Source organism: Notamacropus eugenii, chromosome 7 (assembly GCF_028372415.1).
Source record: "Notamacropus eugenii isolate mMacEug1 chromosome 7, mMacEug1.pri_v2, whole genome shotgun sequence".
Lineage (NCBI taxonomy): Eukaryota > Metazoa > Chordata > Mammalia > Diprotodontia > Macropodidae > Notamacropus > Notamacropus eugenii.
This window is the reverse complement of record NC_092878.1, coordinates 33,451,850-33,479,001: the sequence shown is the minus strand read 5'-3', so window position 1 is coordinate 33,479,001 and position 27,152 is coordinate 33,451,850. Positions and strand designations below refer to the sequence as shown.

General features: G+C 38.4%; 1 protein-coding gene across 3 annotated transcripts in view; it reads left to right on the top strand.

Moving 5' to 3' along the window:
- NRDE2 (NRDE-2, necessary for RNA interference, domain containing) overlaps window positions 1-27,152 on the top strand; it is a 77,755-nt gene that overhangs the window by 44,856 nt on the left and 5,747 nt on the right. For all 3 annotated transcript variants that reach the window (XM_072622953.1, XM_072622952.1, XM_072622954.1), the window contains 5 exons: window positions 10,536-10,656; window positions 13,021-13,196; window positions 17,102-17,488; window positions 18,636-19,561; window positions 21,234-21,372. In XM_072622953.1, the coding sequence (XP_072479054.1) occupies window positions 10,536-10,656; window positions 13,021-13,196; window positions 17,102-17,488; window positions 18,636-19,561; window positions 21,234-21,372 (1,749 nt within the window). The remainder of the gene's footprint in view (window positions 1-10,535; window positions 10,657-13,020; window positions 13,197-17,101; window positions 17,489-18,635; window positions 19,562-21,233; window positions 21,373-27,152) is intronic.

Sequence of the window (27,152 nt, the reverse complement as noted above, 5' to 3'; positions counted from 1 at the left end):
TATGTTATATATAATAATATATGATTAAATATATTTAATGTGTATTAATTTAAAAGTAAATTTAAGTTTAAATTAATTTATTTTGATAAGCAAAAATCTTCCTTCCTCCTTCCCCATTACTCCTCCTCCCATTTGAGAAAGTAAGAAAAAGTAAATAAAAAATAAATAATTGTTGTTTTATTCATTCTAACTTTACAACCACCCTGATGGGTATTATTATAAAAATAAATTTTTAAAAGTAAGAAAAAACCTCTGCTGTAACATGTCCATTGGCCAGACCCAAAAGAAATGTCTCACACTTAGTCCTCCGTATGAGTTCCTCTGGAATTGTTTTTTCATTACACTTATCATAGTTCCTAAGTTTTTCAAAGTTGTTTATCTTTGTGTTGTCATTGTATAAATTGGTTTCCTGGTTCTCCTCACTTCATTCTGCATCATTTCGTACAAATCTTCCCAGGTTTCTTTGAAACTATCCCCTTCATAATTTCTTATAACACAGAAGTATTCCATAACATTTATATATAATAGCTTGTTCAGACATTCCCCAGTTGATGGGAATCTCCTTGGTATATCATTCTTTGCTGCCATGAAAAAATGACCACAAACATTTTTGTATAGCTTTAGAGTTTGTTTTGTTAGAACTAATCCCTTCCTTAATCTGTCCTCCCTTTTATTGCTCCTTCTTCCTTCTCCCCTTTTCCTTCTCTTTCCCTATTTAGTGAAATGTATTTCTTTGCCCTACTGTGTGTGTAGTCTTCCTTCTGACCAGGACAGATAAGAGTGGGGTTCAACTGTAGTCCCACTCTCCTGTATTTCTTTCTCCTTATATGCATAGACTTGTACTTGTCCACCCTGAATATGTGACATAGTTTTCCCTAACATTCTCCCCTCTTTCCCTGATCCCCCAGTGGAGTCCTCTTCTCTCTCCATTTCTCTTCTTTTAAGGTCATCAAGACATGATAGAACCACTTCCAGGCCCTCTCAGTCAATGCCCTCTGTGTTTAATTGGTTAACCAGTTTTTCACAGATATGATAATTATGCTTTTATGCATTTACCCAACACATCAATAAAAATATTGAGCAAGATAGGGCCTTGAAAAAACCACTCATTCATTTTTCCAAAGTTCTCCTTACAAGTAGGTATCAAGTCATTAATACCCTAGTGGTATAATATTTCACTTACCTGTGAATCTACCTAAACCAGTCCATTTTTATGTATTTCACTCACAAGAATATTGAGTGTCTTTCAGAGAAATCCTTTGTCAAAACAATGTATATTATCTAAACATTTCCTTAGCACCCCCATCTAAAAAATGGAATAAGGTTAGTCTCATTCCTGATGAACCTTGTGATCATTGCTTTTCATCCTAGATATCTATAAACCATCGTTAATATATTCTAAGATATTGCCAGTAGTCAATGTCAAATTCACTTGTATACAGTTTCTGGAATTTACTTTTTTCACCTTTTTTGAAAATTGGGTCAGTATTTCCCATCTCTAGTCTTTAACATGTATCCTGTTTCCATGGTTTTTCAGAAGTAATTGACAGAGTTTCCATGATGTTTAAGTTCCATGGGGTATAATTTTTTTCAGAGCTTTGAAACTTCAATTGTCTTAAAGCAGCTTGCAGTCTACACATTTGTCTTAGGTTCGTATTTCCACTTAAGTATGTTTCTTCTGTACTTTCCAATTTAAGATCTTTCTCTTAATAAAGAAGACATTTTAAAAAAGGGAGAAATTTGGTAGTTCTGCTTTCTTTCTGTCATTTATTAACATTATACTACTCCTTCCAAATGTTAGCTTAGCCATTCCTTGTTCTGTTCTGAAAATACCTGACAGCTTTTTAAGAAAGTTTTATTGATGTGTTTAGTTTCTACATTATGAACATTTCCAGATTACCAACCCCATGAGAGCTCTCTATTTACAAAGTAAAACAATCAAGCAGAAGTAACAATACATTACCTTTATCTGAAAGTATGTGCTACATGACATATCTCTAACTCCCCCCTCACCCTCTTTATTTTTTAGTTTTTTTTAAAATTTAACCAGTCAAGGGTTAGAAGTAATTGCAAAAGATAAAATAGATAACTCTGATTAAATGAAACTGAAGAGCTTCTGCACAAACAAAATGAATGCACATAAGATAAGAAGAGAAGTGGTTGAATGAGGGAAAAAAATAGAGAGATTGAAAAGTGAAACAAATTAAGTACTCAACATACAGAAGCAAGATTGAAGCCTAAGAGAGGTTTATATTTTATCCTAAAATCAATAAGAAGCCACTGGAGTTGCTTGAATAGGGCATTGTCACATCTGCGCTTAAGGAAAATTACTTTGGTCCCAGTGGATAGGATGGCCAGGATTGGTGAGAGACTTGAGGTTGGTAGACAAGTTGTTGGAATAATCTTAGGCAATGAGGGTCTGAACTAAGGTAGTAGCTGAGTAGCTTTGTAAATGAAGAAGAGTCAGATGTGAGAATGTGGAATGAAAGAGAGCATGGGGCATTCAGGATATTACTGAGATTACAAACCTGAAACACTGGAAAGGTAGTGGTGACTTTGACAGATAAAGGAAAATATGGAAGAGGGGAAGATTTGGGGAAAAGATTATAAGTTCGGCTTTAGTTATGTTGAATTGAAGGTGTCTCTGGGACATCGATGGAAATATCCAATAAATAATTGGTGATGTTAGACTAAAGCTCAGGATCGAGACATTTGCTGGATATGTAGATCTGGGTGTCACCTGCATACACTTGGGAGATTTCTTTGCCTAAGAAGAGTGCTCAGAACTGGTTTTTTTAAAAAACACGATAGACACAATAATTTTTTATTCTCTGTATTTATTAGTATTTTAGGGATACCTGTTCATTAGTTGAGAAGTTGATAACGGATGTCTACAAAAAGAGAAGAGTCCAGACAGCACTTTAGTTATAAACACCTGACTTACTTGCTTGGAGTGACATGGCTAGCCAAGGCAGCAGTATGTTAGAATATAAACTTGTTTATAAAATTTTATGAAGGTTGATTGACACTTGTGAGCAGTGTTATCTTATAAAGCAGAGAGATGTACTAGAAGTTAAAATAATTGAAAGTTTGGAAGATTTGGGATCAAGCAGAGTGATCCCAAGGACCTTTATGCATGAAAATGGAAGGAGGACAACAAATAGAATATAAATGGAAAAGATTTGTAAAAATCATTAAAATAAACTTTACTTCACTAAGTGTAGTGGAACTGTCATATTTAGACCATCATAGTCCCAGATGTGTTTATGGACAGGGTAAAAAAGGCACAAAAACAACAAGACAGTTGGGTTGAACCAAGTGCATATAATAGAGATCTGAGCTGGAGAAGATGCAGTTGTGAGGTTAGGGAGGGATCAGTATTTTAAAAAAAAGAAAAGGGAAAAAGTGTCTGAAAGAGAAGATACCACAGATGTAGAAAAAAATCTCAAACCTTAAAAGTGCTAAAAAATGATTACTGAAAGAACATCAATAACCAATAATCTATATGCCTTCTCTTCTATATAGGCAACATTTTTATGTGAGTCACTCATTTGTGTGGACATTCTTAAGGGAACAAGCAGACTTTTACAACTGATAGTTAACAATGGACCACAGTTTCACCATTTCATAATTAATGGAAAGAAATGGAAATTATAAGATTCCATTGTGTTTATTGTTGGTTGATTTTGAAAAAATAATTCAGTAGAGCAAGGCACTTAATAGAGTATTTCCCATCACATCATAATCCTTTCAGAGTCCTTGAGAGATATAAAAACAAATAACTGTTCAGCCACCCTCTAATTATAGATACCAGGCTGGCAGCCAGGAATGAGACCAGGAAGTAGATGCTTGATAAAGGGTAATAGAGGAGATGCTTTGTAGCTCTGAAGTTAAAGAGGAATTCCTTGTGGATGGTGAGGTCCTCCATACACTTCTATTTGCAGATGACATTGTGTTTGTTTGCATCAATCTTCATACACTATAGAGTCTCCTGGAAGAGACCTATAGTCACTCAAATGGAGTTTGCCCTGAGCATTCATTTGGGAAAGACCATGTGCATAAAGAATGATAAGAGAAGAGCCCACTGAATGTATGTAGTATGTAGATCTGACTCAGTACAGAGGGACAGTAAATTTACTCCAGAACTAGGAGAGTGGCTATATTGCCATCAGTAAATTACAAAGCTCCTTTTAATGATCCCTCACTTAAGCAAAGGTCTGTTCTTTTAATACCAGCATTTTACCAGTGTTTGTGTAAGGAACCGATCCATGGAATGCAAGTCTCTGAAGGAGTAAACATCACTATCACATGGAGGGCAGTGGAGAGGGGCATGATAGATGGGATCAGGCAACCACAAATTGCTAGTAAGGAACTTCAGAGAAGAGCACCAAGGAATCATGTGATAGGAAGGGAAGATGAACTGGCCATGGCAAGGACAAGGGATGACAGGAGGACAGCCAGATTGCTCTACTGTTACTTTTGCAGTGTCAGGAGAAAGCAAAGGAGGCTTCCACCATGTTGAGTGAACTGCTTGCAGTGAGGTCATTGAAGGCTAGAGTCACACAGGATTGGTAGGGATAGATGGGTAGCTAGGCAGTATAGTAAATAGAGTACTGCACTTGGAGTCAAAAAGACCTGAATTTGAATCCTGGAAAGTCAGTTAACTTCTCTCTTCCTTGGTTTCCTCATCTATAAAATGGGGAAAATAATAACATCTACTTCACAGGGTTGTTGTGCAGATTAAATGAGAAGAACATATGTAAAGCACTTTACTAACTTTATTGTAGAAATGCTTGCTGCTGGTGGAAGAAAATTCCAAATCACTGAGCTCGCAGCTCATTTGAGGATCTCTGTTAGCTATGGGACCACAAAGATGAGGTCTGCTGTAGGGGATTGTAAAAGCCTGCCTTCTCCCATGTTTTCTTTAGTGCTATTCTGTATGTACTAAGGTCATTGTCAAGAAGATTTTATAGAAATGAGACAGACATATAGGTCAATAGTTCTGATATTTTTTTCTTTTTTTAAATAAGAGCACTGTTCATGCTCTTTTTCAGTCTTCTTCTTTGAGAGTACTTGAAAAGCAACCCCTCAATGTCTTTAATATCATGTTAAATCCAGCATGGGGTTACCTCAGCAAAAATCCTACTCAGATGCCTCTTCATGATGTCATGGTAACCTAGAGTTCCCAAAAGATAGACCAATGAAATTCAAACTCTGTTAGGTTCCTCCAGCTTGGAAAGGCTTTGACTAGAGGCCTAGTAGGAGACTTTTATTCTGTTGTCTGAGAATAAGGTTAGCTAAGTATGAAAGGCCTCGTTACCCAAAGGTTGGTTGTCAGAGAACAAATTTTGGGAGCCATAGTAACCCATGAAATGACAAAAATGCAAAATGACCCTTAGTCCTCTGAGACCCTCTTCTTTTTTTGGTAGCCAAATGAAGGGGTGTAGGGTGTATTCAGAGAGGACCGGTACCTTTGGTGTGATGGCTGGCAAGCCCTTTTCAGATCTCTTTCCACCTTTGGTGTCCACTTATTCCACCCAACTCTCACCTGTGGCTCCAAGAAACTGCAGCATGCGCATCCCAGCAAACCGTTTCAGCAGACAGGCCAAACTAGGTTGAAGGTAGCCAAGGGGTCTTAAACCCATTGGTGAGTTAGGGGGGTATCTACCTCAAGCATGTGAAGACTTCTTCTGGTGGAATGGGCAGATGAGAACAATTTATTCCAGTGGCCATGAAGGCAACTGAAACAGGCAGTGTGGAGCACTTAGAGCTTGATTAGACACCAAAGACACCAGGGTTATCCACTGCATCCTGAGCCATCGCCAGCCATCTTGAGTCTGTCCTGCCACTGGACCATGATGACTCTGGAGGAGACAGTGAGGCTGATGACTTCGTGCAACTCTGCCTCACTTAAATCCAACTTATGCATGAATCAAAAGACATTACCAATACCATTACCTCAAAGTCCTGTGGCGATAGGCAAGTGATGAAGCAGCAGGTGCAGATACACTGGGAGCTGTAGTCACAACCCTGCACATAGGCAGCCCAAGCCATAGGGTCTTTTCTCACTAGAAGCTGCAGGGGAATTCAGTAGCCCCCCTGGAGGTTTTAAAAATAGCACTGCTCACCTCCTGGTGTGAGGAAGGGGGCTAGAAATGGTACCTTAAAACAATTGTCTGCTTACCCAACCCTGGCCTAATTACCACAGCAGGTAGGGAATCCCACTATGAGGTCGAAACAAAAAAGTGTACAAAAATGTACAAAAGCATCTGCAAAGATGATTCCACTCACCACTGGCACATGGAACATGCATACACAAAATCCAGTAGACCTGAAAGACTAACTGTTCTTATTGCAAGAGAATGCAACAGGTATTGCATCCAAATAGAAGCCCTGAGTGAAACAAGGCTGGCAAATGAAAGCCAACTTACTGAAGTTGGAGCTGGATACACATTCTTCTGGAGAGGTTGCAGTGAAGGGGAGCACCATGAAGCTGGTATAGATTTTGCAATCGAAACTAATCTAGTCAGCAAGTTGGTATGCCTGCCAAAAGGAGTGAATGACAGGCTTATGACAATGTAATTGCTGCTTGCAGGAAAACTCTGTGCCACCATCATCAGTACCTGTGCTTCCACCATGATGAACCCTGATGAGGTCAAAGAAAAATTTTGTGAATTTATGAAAGAGACCCTTATCATTAATGTGCCAAAAGAGGACAAGCTTATAATTCTGGGTGACTTTAATGCTAAAGTAGGCTCAAACTACCAGACTTGGCAGGGAGTTCTAGGGAGGAATGGAGTTGGAAACAGCAACAGCAATGGTCATTTACTGCTGAAGACTTGTGCATCACATGACCTTATTATCACCAACACTGTTTTCTGCTTACCTAAATGCAATAAAACATCATGGACACACCCTCTCAGCAAACATTGGCGTCTAATAGACTATGTGATTGTAAGGACAAAAGACAGACGAGATGTGAGAGTGACAAAGACAATGTGTGGTGCAGTGCTGGACTGATCATAGACTTATCCTTTCCAAGCTAAATATTCACATTCATCAAAAGTGCCCCAAGGCAAAATGACAGCCAGAAGAATTAATGTCAACAAATTAGAGCTCTTCTCTGGGCGTGAACAGTTTGTTGCTGACTTGGAGGGAAAGTTGAGCCAATACACAGTTGGCAACAGTGGAGCAGAAAAGGAGTGGGCAGCTTTAATAGATTTGGTACACAGCACTGCATCTCCTTATCTGGTTCAGAAGCTGCTAAATGAAAAACATTTTACCACAGGATTTACCAGCAGGATAGTTCATGCATCTCTAAGAAGGCAGCATTTAATTCCATCCAAAGCAAAGTACAGGCAAAACCTAGAGAGATGCAGGATTCCTGGCTCAGTAAGGAGACAGATGAAATTAAGTTTTATGCTGATAGTAACAATCCAAAGTGCTTTTATGATTCCCTGAAAGCTATTTATGGACCAAAAACCTATGGTGCATCACAACTACTCAGTGCTGATGGAGCCACATTGATTAGTGATAAGGACGTGATCCTAGAGAGAGGGGCTGAACACTTCCATAGTGTTCTCAGCAGACCATCATCAATCAATGCTGAGGCCATTAACCATTTACCTCAGGTTGAAGTCAGTCCCTCCTTAGCTGAACTTCCAAATGAAGAAGAACTTTTGAGTGCCATTAGGCTCCTTTCATGTGACAGTGCACCTGCTGCTGATTCTATTCCAGCTGAGATTTACAAGGTAGGGGGACCATTGCTCATACAAAAGTTAACTGAAATTTGCCAGGTTATATGGCAAGAGGAATCCCCCAGCAATTCAAGGATGCCTCTATTGTCCATCTCTATAAAGGTAAAGGGAATAAATAGTCCTGCCACAATCACAAGGAGGTCTCTCTCTTAGTCATTGATGGCAAAATTCTTGCTAGAGTCCTCCTTAATAGACTGATCCTTCACCTGGAAGATGAGCCAGTGAGACTTCAGAAAGGGCTGAGGAACAGTCAACATAGTGTTTGCTGCCCGACAACTCCAGGAGGAATGCCAGAAACAGAACAGAGATCTGTGGACAACGTTTATAGATCTGACCAAGGCCTTTGACACTGTTAGTCATGAGGGCTTATGGAAAATTATATCAAAATTTGGTTGCCCAGAGAAGTCCATCAGTATTGTATGTCAATTTCATGATGGCGTGTTTGCCCAGGTTCTGGATAGTGGACAATGCTTTTATGCCTTCCCGGTCACCAATGGAGTAAAACGGGGCTGTGTGCTTGCTTCCATGCTTTTTTAGCATAATGTTTTCAGCCATGTTGTCAAATACTTTCAGTGAGGATGAACACAGCATCAAGGTCAACTACCATACTGATGGTAAATTCTTCAATTTGAAAAGGCTACAAGCAAAGACCAAAGTAGAGGGAGTACTGGTGCATGATCTTCTGTTTGCAGATGATTGTGCATTCAATGCAGCCTCTGAAGCTGAGATGCAACAAAGCATGGATCAGTTCTCTGCCGCCTGTGGTAATTTTGGCCTAATAATCAACACCAAGGAAACACAGGTGCACCATCAGCCACCACCACACTATCTGGCAGGATAGGTACCAGACACTGAAGTCCTTGCTTGAGCTTAACTGCCAAGCATTCAAACTATGCTTCAGAGAGTGCAACTCCAATGGGCTGACCATATTGTTCAAATGCAAAATGTATGCTTGCCAAAAAGACTATTTTATGGAGGACTCACATGGTGGTCAGAAGAAGCGATATAAGGATACTCTCAAGGTCTCTCTCAAGAACTTTGGATTTGACTGTGCAACATGGGAGACACTGGCACAAGACCACTCAGCATGGTGTGCCCACATCAGAAATGGTGCTGTGCTCTGTGGGCAAAGCAGAATTGAGAATGCACAAATTTGGATGAACACCCCAAATATTCACATGAACTGTCTGTGCCTAATCTGTGGTAGAGCATTCCAAGCTCATATTGGTCTGACCAGCCACAGTCGGACTCACTGAAACTTCACTTTGTCATGGTGATGTCATTTTGGTTGTCTTTGAAGGTGAAGGACAACAACCAACCAACCAGCCAAATGGAGGAAAAGAGGACAGAGGATGCCAAGAATCACACTGATTTTAGGCCATTTAAAAAAATTAGCTTAGGCATTGCAGCTCTCAGCATACGATCTTTGTTCAGTGAGGAGTCTGATGAAATGCTACTGGAAGAATTGTAACCACATGTCACATTATTTTTGTGTTTATTTTGCTCTTTTCTTCCTCTTCTTGACAGCACTTTCCTTTATTATTACAAGGATACAGAGTGCAGTACTGAAATCTGATTTCAGGGGCAGATGATCCTCATGGATTATCTTAGCAGAGCTGGAATATATTTCAGAGTACAGTACTAGCATTGATCCATTTATCTTGGCCTGTCCATGATGTGACTATGCAGTTTTGAAAAATACAGGATTATTCAAGATTCGTGTTGTGGCTCTGATCTTTTCTCTCAATTCCTATGTTGCACAACACTCACAGTCTGCTTATTCATATTATATCTTTATTATTATTAATTAAAGAGCACAGAATCCTCCTAATATTGTTATTGTATTCATAATTATGAATATTTCAGTAGATGTTCACTCTCATCAATAAGGTTGCTCTAGTAATGCAGATTACTAGCTCACCCATGCCTGCTCATCCTAGGGGGTGATTTTGTTCATTCCTTGTAATAGCTTCTCCATCAAAGATGTATCAACCTCATGCAATGAATGGCTTCTTCCTCTAGATCTTTTAAAAAAACAACAGCATTGTGTGGGTAGGAGGATAGCACTCAGGTTGTCTTTCCTTTGTCCTTGCTACATGACCAGTTCACCTCATTGTCTGATCCTGGTATCTTTTATGCCACATATTGTCACTCTTTTGGGTCATTTGTGCTTTCAGATTATTGTGCTTATATCATAAGGCATAGAGTTTGGCTTTTAGAAATCTTTTTTGTTTTTGTATATGCAATGATACTTCACATTTCTGTAGTGCTCTAAGGCTCATAAGGTACTTTTCCAAAACTGTCCCATGAGGTATAAATGGTGTGTTATCCCTATATGTAGCAAAACTGAAGCCTGAAGAGATAAACTTGTGCATAGTCATACAGCTTGTAAATGTTAGAACCAGGATTCAGCTGCATGTTTCCTGATACCAAATCTGGTGCTTTTTCTACCACACTAAGAATTCTCCAAGTTCTTTGTTTGCAATATCTCTTTGGTTGCTGATGGTAGTAGTACCATCAGCAGTGTCACCACCACTATCTTCATCTTCTTCTTTAGGTTACTTGAATTTAAGTTATTTGCCTATGATTTTCTAATTTTACATCCAGTGCAGCTGCTATTATGTTCCATGTGATAAATCTCCAGGAGATGAATATTTTTATTCTCATTTCATCCTGGCCCAGGGTTTGTAGAATCTGGCCAACAGCTGTCTTTCTTCATGTATTTTGTACAGTAACTACTCATTTCTATATTTTAGTCATTTTTCTTCATCCTAACAGGTGGAATTCTTTGAGCCCTTTTGGGATAGTGGAGAACCTCGGGTTGGAGAAAAGGGAGCAAGAGGCTGGCGAGCCTGGATGCACCAGCAAGAAAGGGGTGGCTGGGTCATTGTTAAGCCTGGTAAGCTTTTTAGATCCTCTTTCAACCTTGAAATTTTTGCATTATTCTCTGTTTACCTGTATAGGCTTTTGTTTATTGGTAGATGGGAACACTCCACAAATATCTGAATGTCCAAACAACATGAAAGCCATTTGTCGTAAGGGAATGTGGATCTGTGTTTTTTCATTCCTTCATAAGTTATAAGCTACAAAGTCATCAGCTGTACACACGTGAAAGTTTCAATTTCTTTCCAAATGAAGTTACTTTAATTTTTCTTTTTTATAGATTGCTCCTGCAAAAGTTATAATCTTATTCCTAGCTTTTTTCCTTCTATTTTTAGTGTGCATGTAAGCCAGCGTTTTTTGTTCCCTTTGCAGCTCACAGGCTGACAGATTATTTAATACTAATAAGTTTGAGCGGTTATTATCGCCTTTATCCATTGAAATACTGACGTAACTTAAATGATGATGTAGTAGTTACTTAAAAGAAGGCCAGCCTTGTTGTGTACAGACTTCTGATAAAAGTTGAAGAAAGCTCATAGAACAATAAGTTTAGATCTGGAAGGGGACCTTGGAGGACATCTAATGCAAACTTTTTATTTTACAGATAAGAAAACTGAAGCCAAGATAGTAAGAAACCTGGCGTAAGGTCACACAGCTTATAAGTCACAAGGCCAGAATTCGAACCCTGGTTTACTGTATCATTCTTATTTCCATTAGAAAGTACTAATAAATTCAGGGAGGAAGATAATGTTTCTGCCTCAGAGAAAAAGCCGTGGGTCTAGAACATGTCCTAAAGAGGCCACATAGGTCTTCACAGAACTGTGCCTTTGCCTTTGTGAGCAGTGCTTTCTCTTTGGGGTAAGGTAGTACACAGTGGTTTAGGTATTCTTTGAGAATTTGAAAAAGGAAGGAAGAAAGAAAAACCAGATTCTTCCACTCTCAAGGACATACTCACCAGCCTATCATTTGGACATGTAATAATTGATGTCAACAAAACTAGAATTAACTGACTTATATTTAAATGTAAAATATAAAAACCTAATCCATCTAATACTTTGTGGAGCGAGCAAATGAAAGAAGATACTTGCACCTAAGCACTCAGTTTCTCTGAATGAATAAATCAGTCAAGATGATTCAACGTTTTATGGTTTTATTTTTTTTAAGTAGCTAGCTTCTTTTGAAATCCTGTCACATATTTATATCTGTCAGGCATTTCTGAGGTAGAAAAAAAAATGTAAAACATACATCTTCACAGTAATAGCTAGAGAATGTTTTTCAAAATGACTAAGTTGACCACATTTCTTGTGAGAACTACCCAAATGTAGTTTGGTCACAAATAGTCACACACAAAGTTAGTCTTTTCAGCAAGATTATTGCAGTTGCAGAAATACTGGTTTTAGGCTGAACCAGAGAAAGAAGCTTGCTACCAATCACACCACTGACAATAAATGCTTCCTGCCATCACCAATGAGAAGCTTCTGTCGAAGTTTAGTCGGCCCTCTTTGCTTGGTTTGTAATGACTAGTAGATTAGTAGGAAATTCAGCAGTATCTGAAGAAAAGTTTTACCTTGAAAATGCCTTTGTTTCTGGAAAGCTCGAAAGTGGTAATTCCTTCTAAGCATTGCTGCTCCTCAGGAGGTGGTGACATTCACTAAACAAACTTTTGGTCACGTGCTCTGGCATCATTTTTTCTTTACCTTCTTTCTCTGCCTCCTGTCTTTTTCTTTTGGATCTTAACAGTTTTTAAATCTGGTTTTGTCTGGTTAAAAACATCAGTGTTGTCTTTAAATAAACCTTTTGCCTTTGTTCTTCTATTGAGTGGAGTTTTTCAACCTCATGTCACTTTTCTAAATTCTTTAGCTAATAATAAATTCATGTCTCAATTAAGAAACTAGGTCTCAGGTCCAGTTGTCTCTGGGCTGAGAGTCGTGCAGACTGGTGCAAAGGAATATTTTATTTGTAGAAATTCATTCCCTATATTTTAATTTGGGAAACAAAGTAAAGTGGATTATAGTAGGTTTGGAGTTAGCCGCCTAGTTTTCAGCAAGTTCTAGTAAGTGCAGCTCAGCACCATTTCTGAGGTCACCTCTGGTGTCACCACTGGCCAGGAATTCCAGCTGCTTCAAAAAATCCAAGTCAGTACTAAAAAGTGAAGTTATATTTTAGTGTCTTTATCGCTCTGGTTCTGATTATGTTAAACATTATTTAACTGCAGGCACTGGATATTCTTGTTCTCTATGAGGTATCAAAGTGAGAAAATACACATGGGTGTGTATACCACATGTGATATTTTTATGTGTTTACATATGCATATATACATATATAATATATACACACACCACAGGTTAATATTGGGCTTTCTGTATGTTTTATTTCTGGCTAGATGAGGATGAAGATGAACCAGAGGAGGATGACCAAGAAATAAAGAATAAGACTCTTCCCAAATGGCAAATTTGGCTTGGTGTTGAACATTCCCGTGAACAAAGGCACTGGCTGCCTTGGCGCCCTGACAGAATGAAAAAACAGACTGACGAGGATTGTGATGACCCAGAGAGACAGGTAAACACCTTCAACAAAAATGACAGGAATTTGTTTCTTTCCCTGCTTTCTGGTTTCCATCCATTTTTAATTATGGAAAAAAAGGCTTCTGGCTAATTTACAAACGCTTTCTGAGGGGTGAGTCCCAAGGGAGCTGGCCTCTTCCAGTTCATTGTGCTCACTGATTTGTAAACGCCCATCTCTTGAATTGTGGGTTTCTGGGCTAAAGTGTCACTGGCCATTGGTAATGGAGGGTGACTCAGTCTGATAAACATCCGCTTCTTGAAAGATGAGATTGTCTTGTAGGTCATTGTTTGTGTTCCATGTGGAAACTGGGGATAAGATTGGGGAGAGGAGAGCAGAGGTTGTAAGCAGGTCCTTAAGCCTCCTGTTTGAGCTGCTGTTTTTGGTCATCCTCTTCACTGCCAACACTACTGAAAACCAAAAGAGAATAACCCTGGGACAGTTTTTAGTCTGCTGGGCGCTTTCTGAAAGGAATTAGCCATTTTATTACTAATATTAGGTAATATTCCTACTCTGATGCTTCATTTTAAGATGGGGGCTGCACCTGGGTACATGACAACTTTTCTAGTGGAAGGCAAGCTATGGTGATGGCATGTGTGTATGAGGACTAGTCTAGCTCAGTTCTGACCACAAGGTAATGAATTTTCCGGCCACACCAGCTCTTGATGTAAATCACAAAGGAGTTGCTATCTGCATTGGTAGAGAACATACGTACAATAATGAAGTTTTGAATCACTGAAGAACAGAAATATTTTAAAATAATATTTAATTTTTTCCTCAGTTACACATAATGACAATTTTATATAATCATTTGAAAAAAATTTTGAGTTTAAATTTTCTTTCTCCCTCTCTCACCTCCTCCCTTCATGAGACAATAGGTTTGTTGTAAGTCATCCATGTTCAATCATGCAAACATTGTCATATTAGTCACATCGTGAAAGAATACATAAACCCCCCCCAAAAAAACATGAAAAAATACAGAAATTGAAAAATAGTATGCTTCTATCTGCATTCAGACTCCATCAGTTCTTTCTCTGGCAGTGAATAGCATTTTTCATCATGAATCCTTTGGAATTGTCTTGGATCATTGTATTGCTGAGAAGAGCTAAGTCATTCACAGGTGATCATTGTAATGTTACTGTTACTGTGTACGGTGATCTGCTGGTTTTGCTCACTTCATTTTGCATCAGTTCATATGAATCCACATTTGGACAGAAATATTATTGAACTCATCCAGAAATTTTTGGTGAACTTTGAATTTTGCCTCTGATTGGAAGAATTTTTTTTAAAAAACTGCTGAAGAGGTATTGATAAGTTTTACATATACAAGATTTGCAAACATCAGTGATTTACCAATAAAGTATTCATTAATGAATTTGGAGATGATCAGGGAGAGTGAGTCATGAAGCTGTCAAGGGCCTTCTTCTTTTCCTTGTCAGTAGTGGCCCTATAATTGTGAGTATACCTGAAGAGGGAGTGGCTGGGAGAGAAGTGCTGTGTCTTTTTCCCCATCCTTCTGTCCCATCTCACAGGGCCCCAGCTGTTCTGAAGGCAGTGAGTATGTTCAGTTCCATCTCAAAGAAGACATTGTTATTAAAGTTTGTGTGTCCCTGTGGGTGGTGGGGGTTGGGGTAGGATTGTGGGGTGTGTCAGGTTGTTTTAAAATAGACATGAAAAGAGTTAGTAGGGAGTAAAGAAAAGTTAAACAGACAAAGGAAGGATGGGTCCACAGTGACACCTAGCCTTTTATTTGTGAAGCAAATATCCACCTGTGTCAGTTTTGAATTGCAATGAAGGAGGGAATTCTATTTTGGTTCCTGGAATTGACCCAGTTTCACAAGACAGCAATTATATTGCTTTGTGTGTGACAAGTTATAGGTACACCATGGAAAATTTTCTCAGGCAAGTCTCACTATCTTGGTATCATTAGTCATATTAATCATTCTAAAAAGTCTGAATAATTTAACTTTTGGTACATCATTCTAAAGCAGAACTAAGAGGCTGCCTGTTTTTGCAGCTGTATTTTCAAAACCATCATGGGCATTTTCTGTGACTGTGTCATAAGTGAGCAACAACCAGGGTTATAGACCATTGTTGAACAAGACAATACTTTGGTGAGATAGGGAAGCAGTTTTATCAGCGGAACTTTGGCCTCAAAGTCAGAGGATCCGGTTTCAGGTCTTCACACCACCACTTAACACCATTTAATATCTGACTGTGACCAAGTCACTAAACCTTGGGCTTCTTATCTAGGGGGCAGAGTGGTCAGAGGGTTGGACTTGGTGGCAGTCCTTAGCTCAGATCCTGCTTCAAAGCCTAGGGAAGTCAGTTATGTCTCTCAACCTTAGTTCCTGTGAAGAAACTGTAAAATGGGTATAATAATGGCACCTACCTCATAGGGTTGTTGTGAGGATCAGTTAAGATGACATATGAAATCACTTTGCAAACCTTAAAGCACTACTTCAGTGCTAGCTGTTATCTAGAATGTAGGAATGATAGTAACACCTACTGTAGGGGTCTGTGATAAAGATTAAGAATCTGCATTATAAAAGTGCTATATCTGTGCGAGCTGATCATTACTGTACCTGTTGCTGCTGTTGTCTTGCTCACCGAGGCCCCTCCATCCTTGAGACCAAATAGTGCCCAAAGTGAAGGGGAGCTGATGTGTTTCAACAAAGAATTGGAAAACCATGTATTTGAAAAGAATACATGAGCAAAGCATGTCTGCTTTTACTTCCTATTTATTCTCCTCTCTTGCCTTGAAACCAAAAGGTTTTTGGTCAAAAGTCTTTCTTATTAAAAAATCTTCTGGCTAATTTTTCCAAAGTGTATTAGCATTTTGCTAATTTATATAATTTATTTATTTTTATATATATATAAAATATTATTTATTTATATAATTTATTTAATAATTTGCTAGATTGTATTGAAGGTAATTAAGCATCTGATGTTTGAGAATCCAGCAGGACCCTTGGATTCATCAGTTCGCATTGTATAAGAATTAGGTATGGAAAGTGTAGGAAGTGGGCTTAAATCCATATGTATCCTGGGAGTTCCCTTTTTCTAAGAGACTCTTGCTTTTCCTTATCTCATTCTTCTAGAGAAAAGCATGGAGAAAAAGTTCGATTGATATATAATCATTTGGTTTCTCAGTGACTACGCTTTTACTTATATTGGCTTTCTTGCTGTTAAAATCCAAGAATATCTTCCATTCCTATTTCCCCATTTCACCACCACTCCCAACTCCCCACTCTATCCCACTTAATCAGGATGGCTTATAAGATAATTTGTAGCCACTTAGGGGCTATAGGTTTTGAAAATGGTTTTGTTAAATCAATTTTAAGTCTGCATTTTCTTACTAAGATCTTGAAATTGTTGTAAAATGTGTGGTCAGTTGGCTGTGGATTTTCCTTCTTTTGCTGTGTTTGGATTATTGATTTTTCTTTAGCCTAATTTTCATTATCTAGAGTAGTTTTGCCTAGGAGCTATAAAATAGAAATGTGGTTAATTTTTTATTAAAATGATGTGCAGTTGCCATTTATCTGAATAATTACCGAAACAGTTTTGCTGAATTTAAGAACTAATATGGTTAGACTTTTATGCATACTAGCTAAAGTGCTTTTAAAAACTCTGGCTTAAATTTATCCACTTCTCAAAAATGCTAATTATATTGTTTTAGACATTTTTTTCCTTTCTCTAGCTTCAGATATTGACCCTGTGATCTTTGAATCTCAAGACAAACCTTACACTTGTCTATGTCTTTTTGTATACTTCAGATATTGAATTGTCAGGATATCCTTATGAAAATGACTATGAATAAACAATAGGAAGTTGGTGGGATTTTTTCATTAAATTGTGAAGTCTTAGATGTGTGACTTTAATAAATTTGTCCTTTTTTTTAGGTGTTATTTGATGATCTTGGGCTGTCTCTCATAAAACTTTCTAGCTCGGATCTAAAATTTCAACTGATTGATTCATTTCTACAATTCTTGGGAGTCCCATCAGGCTATAATCTTCCAACTTCATGCCTCTATCTTGCCATGGATGAAAATGGGATTTTTGATGATGGGCTTTCTGATGAAAAGCCATTGACTTTTTTCAATCCATCATTTTCTGGGGTTAATTGCGTAGGTCACATGGACAAAATGAATAGACAGAGACAGCGGATGGGTCACTGCAAAGACGGCGAGGAGTTCATACAGAATATATTTCATCTTGTATTGCCGCTATTTTCAGGGAAAGAAAAATCTCATTTCTGCCTCTCGTGGTTGCAGTATGAAATTGCTAAGGTAATTTGTGTTCCTCCTGCATTTGTCTGGTGCTTTATTCACTTCTGAATAATTTTTATTGCTTGTCTTGGTTGAAGTTCTTGGCCTGTTTCTGGGGTTACTGGTATAGCACTGTGATGAGAGTGTTAGATTTAAAGTCAAGAGACAGTGGTATTAAATCCCAGCCCTATGTGACCACGGGCATGTGGCTTTACCTTTCAGCCTCATTCGTCCTGTTCTCCCCCAGTAATATGAGAATAATATCTCTAGTACCTACCTGCCTCATAGAGTGATTAGGACCTGATAAAATAGTGCTTATAATGTGCTTTGTGAACCCTTAAATATTATTGAATTACCAGCTATTATTGTTGTTATTTTTGCATGTCACACTAGTCACCCCCTTAATAATCCTTCAGAACAAATCCTTCATTTGTTCTCCCCGTATTTTGTGTGTCTTACTTCATCACTGGGAGAACTATGAATAGGATGAGAATAGATAATATGAGGTACTGAAATACAATGAATACTGTGTTGGTTGTTTATATTTTAAGATTTCTGTGATTAGAGAGGTTAGCTTTAGGAATTCTGATAAATTTAAGTTTGGATAAAGTTGCTTATTTCCCAACTCTTTTATTTGGACATCATATACTAAAAATTATGTGATTGACCTACTCTGCCCTCTGCTGGACACATTAAATATTGACTCTTCTTGCTTCAAATTCCAAAGGCTTAAGTTTCAGATTGTATTGTTAAAATAACATCTTTCATAAAATTGGAATATTAAATGTCTTTGGAGTAAAACAGATCAAGGCTCTACCACCATGTGTTTAGAAATTTCAAATAGAAACACTGATGATGTTTTCACTTCTGTGAATTAAGTGTTTTTTGCTGAATTAAATCCATATTACTGCTGAATTAATGACAGTTACCATCTGTTTCTCTTATCCAAACTTGTAGGAGATTATCTGATAGGTCCTTTCTACCTCAGAGGCTATGATCCTGTGATCTCAGGGGCATCATGGCCGCATGACAAGAGGAGTGTAACATAAATTGACTTGTGTTTTCTATACAGAGTTGGAAGAATAAAAAAATAAATTTGAGTACAAGAGTGAATTTAATTTTAAAGGTTTGCCAGTGTTTAAGTACATCTCTTTCTTTTTGTTCATAGGTGACTTGGTATCTGCAAACTAAAAACAAGAAGAGACTGAAGTCTCAAGGGAAAAAATGTAAAAAACTGGCCAAGAATCTCCTCAAGGAACCTGAGAACCGAACCAACTTTTGCCTTTGGAAAGAATATGCCCATCTGGAGTGGTTACTTGGCAACATAGAAGATGCCAGGAAGGTTTTTGACACTGCCCTTAGCATGGCGGGTCCAGAACACTTAAGTTCTAGATTCTATGACTTAAGCCTGCTTTATGCTGCACTAGAAGTGGAGCTGTTAGGGAACTTGGAAGGGGCTGCCACATCCAGAGCAATTCATATATTAACTAAACTGACTGAGAATGGGCCGTATATACCTTATAATGGACAGGTGTTAGCTGTGAACATTTTGAAAGCCCGCAAAGCATATGAGCACATACTTCAGAAGCATTTGAATGAAAGTTCAGCCCCTAACTCATCTCCTTCTAATTGTTCTGGTCATCTAATTAGCATGGTTGGCTGCTTTATGCTTTTCCAGTATTTGACCATAGGAGTTAATGCTGCTATGCATATATATAAAGAGGTGTTTGAAAGACTTAAAGGGTCCATTTCATCAGAATTCACAAGGCCAAGTGCAAATATTGGAACCCCAAATTTGACTAATGCTCTCGAAGCTGTCACACTGATGCACACGAATCTGCTTAGGTATCACATGAAAGTGAGTGTGTTCCCTTTGAATCCTCTGCGAGAAGCACTTTCAGAGGCTTTAAAATTGTATCCGGACAACCAGGTTCTTTGGAGGTCATATGTACAGATCCAGAACAAATCCCATAATGCCAGCAAGACAAGAAGATTCTTTGATACCATCATAAGGTCTTCCAAATCCCTGGAGCCACGGTTGTTTGCAGTCCAAGCTGAGAAAATGAGAAAAAGACTAGTGGAAGCTGTTCTGAGGTATCTGTGTAATAATAGCATAACCCCTGTAGCCTGCAAAGAACCATGGGTATTACAGGGTGATAGATTTGAAAATGTATCAAGATATTTATAAGGCAGTGCCACTAGTATCCTTAATTGGAAGGAACTGGATTTCTGTCTTTCCCAGTACAGATCCTCCTTTTGGTAATGGAGAGAGTTTGATGAATTCTGATTATACTATATAAGTGGCATCTGCCAATTGTGCACAGAGATCCGACCTTCAGGTTAGAGACATGAGGTTCAAATTCCTACTCAGCTCCTTATTACCTGGTTGACAGTGCACAAGTCACTTAGACTCTGGGCTTAGTTTTTTTAAATGTAAAATGAGGGGGTTGGACTAGATGATGTCCAGGTTTCCTTGCAGCTCTAGTATACATATCTGAGTAGGTGAAAAAAACCACAAAGCATGCCATATGAGGCTCTTTTAAAGAAACTAAAGATGTTTATTATGGAGAAAAGACATCTTATTTGGGGAGGGTTCATGGCAACTGTCTCCAAGTACCTTGGAGGACTGACCTGCAGAATAAAGGACAGGTGTGTTTTTCTTGGACCCAGAAAGCAGAACTAGGAGCAATCAGTGAAAATTGTTGAGAGGCAGGTTTGGGGCTCAATATGAAGAAAATCCCTCATACAAAATTAGCTTTGTGCGAAGGAAGACTGGCTTCTTTGGAGAGTAGTAAATATCCCTCCCCTAGAAATGGTTAGGCAGGTGCTAAATGATTATTTGTTCAGGATATTGTAAAGGGAGGTATTCCCTCTTTTTAAGTATGGACTGGATTATAATCTGAGATTTCTTCCAGTTCTCAGATTCTGTGATTCTTGAGTTCATGCTTATTTGTATGATTTGTTTATACTGATTTGATCACTGTCATTATCAACTCCTTCAGGGCAAGGACTATATCATTTTTCATCTTCATGCATGCCCTAAGTCAGCACAGAACTTTGTTTAATGTTTGGACTGGATTGGATTTCAGTCATCTTGTATAACTGATATTTTCTCTGCTTTAAATTTAATGGGACATTTAACTTAGTTATGCTTTAGGTCTCTGTCTCAAATAAAACATAATTGTATCCTTTTGATTAAAAGCCATGTTTCTACTTCACATACAATTATACAGTATCTACCATATGCAGACTTCGGCACTGAAAAGGTCACAAAGTTGATGGGCCAGGCATGGTGGCATATGCCTGTAATATCTGCTACTGAGGAGAATGAGACTGGCGGATCACTTAAGCTGTAAGAGTTCTAAGCTGGAGTGGGCTAAACCAATCAGGTGTCCACGCTTAAGTCTGACCGTAGGGTTGAGTGGTGAGGGGGACTCGTTATCTAAGGAGAAGGAAACCAGCCCAGGTTGTAAACAAAGCAAATCAAAGCTCCCATGCTGATAAGAGTGGCCTCTGCACTTCTAGCCTGGGCAAGGTAGGAAGATTCAATCTTTAGAAATAATAATGATGATGAATAATAAAATTTAAAAAAATTTTAAATAAAGTTATGAAATTTAGATAAGGCATGCTCTTTGAATTACATAGGGTAGCTTCAGTTGTAACCAGCTCTAATTGTAATTGGAGCTTATTATTACCAAAATTTCTCTTTATTCCCAAGCAACAGAACAAAATCTCATAAGTCTTTCTATTTTATTTTTTCTTATAGAATAGATGCTGGAGAAATACACTCAACAATTCCTGAAACAGGTTTATCAAATCGAATCAAAGCCTTGTTTGAAAATGCAATTCAGAGTGATACTGGCAGCAACTGTCCCTTATTATGGAGGATGTATCTGAATTTTCTGGTAAGAAAGTAGAATTTTGGGCTTTCTCTTATTTTGTGAAGGTTAAGTTCTGGAAATGAATCGTACGAGTAATTATTTGTGTACAGTTAATCAATTTAGTTCCACAAATTATTGTTTTAGACACTAGGTGGACCAGATGATAGGGATCCAAAAATGAAAAGCAGAATGGTCTTTGCCATCAAGGGCAACACTTGGATGCACATATGGATGCCACAAAGCAAATTGTGGTAGATGAAAAGCATCTATACAAAATGTTTTTAAAATGTTGAGGAGAAAAATAACATTTCAAGTTGGGGAGTTCAAGAAAGGCTTTCTGGAAAAAATGTTGAATCTTAAAGAAAGAAAAGCATTTCAACAGGTAAAGATGTAGAGAAAATGAGTTCCAAGGGGGAGATGGTCTGCATGAAAATACAGAACTATTGGGTCAGGATAAGGGTAGGGGACAACTTAGTGATTGATTAAACACAAGGTAGGTGAAGGGGAATGATGAGAAAGAAGAGTGGAAGGTAGATTGGAGTGAGATGCTGGCCGTTCTTACCCGAAGGGTACAGCATTTTTATTTTGTCCTTTAGACAGTGGGAAACAACTGAAGGTTTTGAACAAGGGGTTGCCATGGTCAGAGATTAATTTGTCAGCTGCAAGACAGATTGATCAGGTAAGAGAAACCAGAGACAGAGAGGCCATTTTTAGAAATAAGGTGTTTACAGTGAGAGGTGATAAGAAGAAGATGAGTGAAAGGATGATAGGGAACAAATTCATGAAATAATAGTATGGATAATAAGATGTTGTAACTGATTGGAATGCAGAGTTAAAACCACATTTTAAGCCTTTCCTGAGGTGTTAAAGGAATCAATTTGACATATGTTTTCAGGGCTGTACTGTAACAGTGATTTGATTCTCTGCCCTTCTGCTCAGAATTTCAAAGCCCTGATTATCTTTTCATGTATTTAAGTAAAGAAACTTGATTCAGATCTGGAAAGTGGATTTTAAAAATTTATCCAAATTATATTTTATGGTCATTTAAAAATATATAACATCATAAAATATTACTGCATGTAGTTTAATTTTCTGTTTATTCAACATTCATTCAACAAATACTACATTTCTGTATGCGATGTAGCATACAAGGATAGACAGAAATGATAAGATATGTCCTGCAAAGATAAAAAATCCTGCTTTCAAGAAGGTGTTACAGTCTAGTAGGAGGAAATAATATATGGACACAGAGAAGTACAACACATATTAAGATACAATTGCAGTATAAAAATTATGAGAGAAGATGAAGGAGAAATCACTTTTAGTTATAGGGAATCAAGGATTAGGGTTCATGGAGGTGATGCCATTTTAGCTGGACTTTGAAAAATAAGGTATTTGAGATTATATGACGTTAGGTACAGAAATAGGAAAGTTTAGAGCAATAAATAATCCATCTTTATTAGAATACAGAGAGATAAGAAAGTTTATGGAAGACCTTGAAGGCCAGGTAAAGAAATTTGGTCTCCGTTCTTCTCTGAGGGTTAGAAACAAATTAAGTGATAGAAATGAATTTATAATTTAGGGTTAGAAATTGGGGAATCATGATGTTAAGAATTTCATTTGGGACAGAACCAAGATGGCGGAATAGAAAGACACACATATTACAGGTTCTCCCCACACAGCCCATAAAATACCTATAGAGAAGGACTCTCAACAAATTTTGGAGCAGCAGAAGTGGAGAACAACGGAGTGGAGGAGATTTCCAGCCCAGGGTGACCTGAAAGGCCCACGGGAAACATCTGTTGCACCGGACGCAGAGCGGAGCCCAGCCCAACCTTGGCCGCATGGTGCAGCTCTGGGAGGAGGACACCTCAGGGGCAGAATCTCCAGTCGCAGAATCTTCAATCGCAGCAGCAGTGGGTTTACAGATCCCTCAAACCACAGGCACCAAAGGTCAGTGACAGGATTTTTTCAGCTGGCCAGGAAGGGAGAAGGGCCTTCCCATAGCGCTGACCTTAGGCAGTGGTCACGGAGGCCACAGCAGGCAGCAGTTCCTACAGCAGTCTGCATCCATTGTTGGATTATAAAAGCCCTGGGGGCACTGAGCAGCCCATTCTTACCTCAGCCCTGTGTAGAGGCCCTGAGGGAGCTGATCTTTATCTCGCACTGAATGAAGGCCAGGTGGCTGTGGAGAGGTAACTGCTAAGATTCTGGGCACAAAAATCCCTCTCTGCACCCAGACCAGTGTACACGCTTGATTGTGCCACCTTGGAGGAACCGAGATCTTACAGTTCCCAAGAGTATACCCTCCTCTTGACAAATGACCCAGAAGTCAAGTAACTGGTTGAGAAAATGCTCAAAAAAGGGAAAAAAAATAAGACTACAGAATGTTAGTTTCTTGGTGAACAGATATCTTCTCCCATCCTTTCAGATGAGGAAGAACAATGCTTACCATCAGGGAAAGACATAAAAGTCAAGGCCTCTGTATCCCAAACATCCAAAATAAATATTCAATGTTCTCAGGCCATGGAAGAGCTCAAAAAGGATTTTGAAAATCAAGTAAGAGATGTGGAGGAAAAACTGGGAAGAGAAATGAGAGAGATGCAAGAAAAGCATGAAAAGCAGGTCAACACCTTGCTAAAGGAGACCCAAAAAAATGCTGAAGAAAGTAACACCTTGAAAAATAGGCTAACTCAATTGGCAAAAGAGGTTCAAAAAGCCAATGAGGAGAAGAATGCTTTCAAAAGCAGAATTAGCCAAATGGAAAAGGAGGTTCAAAAGCTCACTGAAGAAAATAGTTCTTTCAAAATTAGAATGGAACAGATGGAGGCTAATGACTTTATGAGAAACCAAGAAATCACAAAACAAAACCAAAACAATGACAAAGTGGAAGATAATGTGAAATATCTCATTGGAAAATAGATCCAGGAGAGACAATTTAAAAATTATGGGACTACCTGAAAGCCATGATGACAAAAAGAGCCTACACATCATCTTTCATGAAATTATCAAGGAAAACTGCCTTGATATTCTAGAACCAGAGGGCAAAATAAATATTGAAAGAATCCACCAATCACCTTCTGAAAGAGATCCAAAAAGAGAAACTCCTAGGAACATTGTGGCCAAATTCCAGAGTTCCCAGGTCAGGGAGAAAATATTGCAAGCAGCTAGAAAGAAACAATTCAAGTATTGTGGAAATACAATCAGGCTAACACAAGATCTAGCAGCTTATACATCAAGGGATCAAAAGGCTTGGAATATGATATTCCAGAAATCAAAGGATATAGGAGTAAAACCAAGAATCACCTACCCAACAAAACTGAGTATAATACTTCAGGGGAAAAAATGGTCTTTCAGTGAAATAGAGGACTTTCAAGCATTCTTGATGAAAAAAACCAGAGCTGAAAAGAAAATTTGACTCAAACACAAGAATCAAGAGAAGCATGAAAAGGTAAACAGCAAAGAGAAATCATAAGGGACTTACTAAAGTTGAACTGTTTACATTCCTGTATGGACAGACAATATTTGTAACTCTTGAAACTTTTTTCAGTATCTGGGTAGTTGGTGGGATTACACACACACACACACATAGAGAGAGAGAGAGAGAGAGAGAGACAGAGAGCACAGGGTGAATTGAATAGGATGGGATGATATCTTTAAAAAAATGAAATTAAGGGGTGAGAGAGAAATATATTGGGAGGAGAAAGGGAGAAATGGAATGGGGCAAATTATCTCTCATAAAAGAGGCAAGTAAAAGACTTTTCAGTGGAGGGAAAAAGTGGGAAGGTGAGAGAAAAAACATGAAGATTACTCTCATCACATTCAACTAAAGGAAGGAATAAAATGCACACTCATTTTGGTATGAAAACCTATCTGACAATACAGGAAAGTGGGGGATAAGGGGATAAGCAGGGTGGGGGGATGATGGAAGGGAGAGCAGTGGGAGGAGGGAGCAATTAGAAGTCAACACTCTTGGGGAGGGATAGGATCAAAAGAGAATAGAAGCAATGAGGGGCAGGATAGGATGAAGGGAAATATAGTTAGTCTTACACAACACAACTCTTATGGAAGTCATTTGCAAAACTACACAGATATGGCCTATATTGAATTGCTTGCCTTCCCAAAGGGAATGGGTGGGGAGGGAGAGATGAAGAGAAGTTGAAACTCAAAGTTTTAGGAACAAGTGTTGAGTATTGTTCTTGCATACAACTAGGAAATAAGAAATACAGGTAATGGGGTATAGAAAGTTATCTTGCCCTACAGGACAAAAGAAAAGAAGGGGATAAGGGAAGGGAGGGCAGATTGGTGATAGGTGTAATTAGAATGCTTGGTGTTTTGGGATGGGAGGAGGGGAGAAATGGGGAGAAAATTTGGAACCCAAAATTTTGTGGAAATGAATATTGAAAACTTAAATAAATTTTTAAAAAAAGAAATTGCGGAATCATTAAAGGTTTGAGAAGGATATGACGTACCTACAACACTACACCAAGAGTCTTTGTGATAAAGAAAAAATGGGGTGCTATTTGTTCACTGTGCAAGGTGCTGGGATATAAAGGTGATTAAGACACAGAGCCTTCCCACAAGAGGTTTGCAATGTAGTAGAATAGGTAAGATAGAGATAAAATTATATTACAATTAAAAGGGCATAGGAAGACCACCTAGGGCTATGAAAAATTCAAGTAGAGGGTGAGGACTTCTGGTTTCAGAGAGCAGGGACAGCCACATGGAAGACCTGAACTTGGACCTCAAAAGATAGAAACTCAGCATGGGGACAGTGGGGGCAGAGGAAAAGAGGTAGGGAAACAAAGCTTGGGGAATGGCAAGTAGTCTAGTTCATCAGAATTGAGAAGAAGTGAGAAATAACTCCATGACCTTGCTTTCTAAGCTTAGGTCAGATTATGAATAATGACTTGAGGGTGGCTAATTGGCCCTAGCAGAGGAGACTCCAGTTTTAGTTAATAAATAGCATCATAGATTTACAGGTGGAAGACACTTTAGAGGCCATTTAATCCAATTCCCTCATTTTACAGGTGAAGAAACTGAGGCTGAGATTAAGTGGTTTAAGTTGTAGATTTTTCATTGGTTAGTTGTATGACCTTAAACCAGTCACTTAACCTTCTTGGGCCTGAGTATTCTCATCTGTCAGATAAGGAGAGGATTGCTATAGGTGACTTTCCAAGTCCTTTCTAGGTCTAAAGGTCTGTGATTCTTAACAAGCCAGTGAGCTTGTCTGGCATATAAAAAGTAGCTAGCCTATTAGACTACTGATTCACCCCTGATTTCTTATCCAAAGATAGAGTGTCATTAAATGTCAAAAATAATAAATATTAAGTGCCTTAAAAGGTCAGGAAAGAGAGAGATGAGAGTAACTGGGAAGGAGGCTTTATGAAGGATCTGAGACTTTAACATAGGTCTTGAAGACCAGGTCTACTCTGAAGAAGTGAACTGGACAAAAGAAATGCCTGTGATTCTCTCAGTACAGGCTTAATAATGTTAAGTTTTAGCCTTAAAATCTTTTACTTTCATAAAGATTACCAGGATATTGTTCCAGACTTTTACTGTTTTGACTGCAGTGACTTAGCTCTTTTCAGGCTGGGATTGTGTAGAATCCGTACATCTGCCTAAAGCGCAAAGAAAATAACTTGAAGACCGTGGTTTTGTTTGAGTGAGAAAAGTAAGCAGTAAACAGAAACTGTAGGAACGGCACTTCAGGCTTGTTAAATGTGGCATCTGACTTTGCCATCCTCCTGTATAATTTCCCCTTCCCCTTGCCAATCACCAACAGAAATCAGTATAATTTCAAA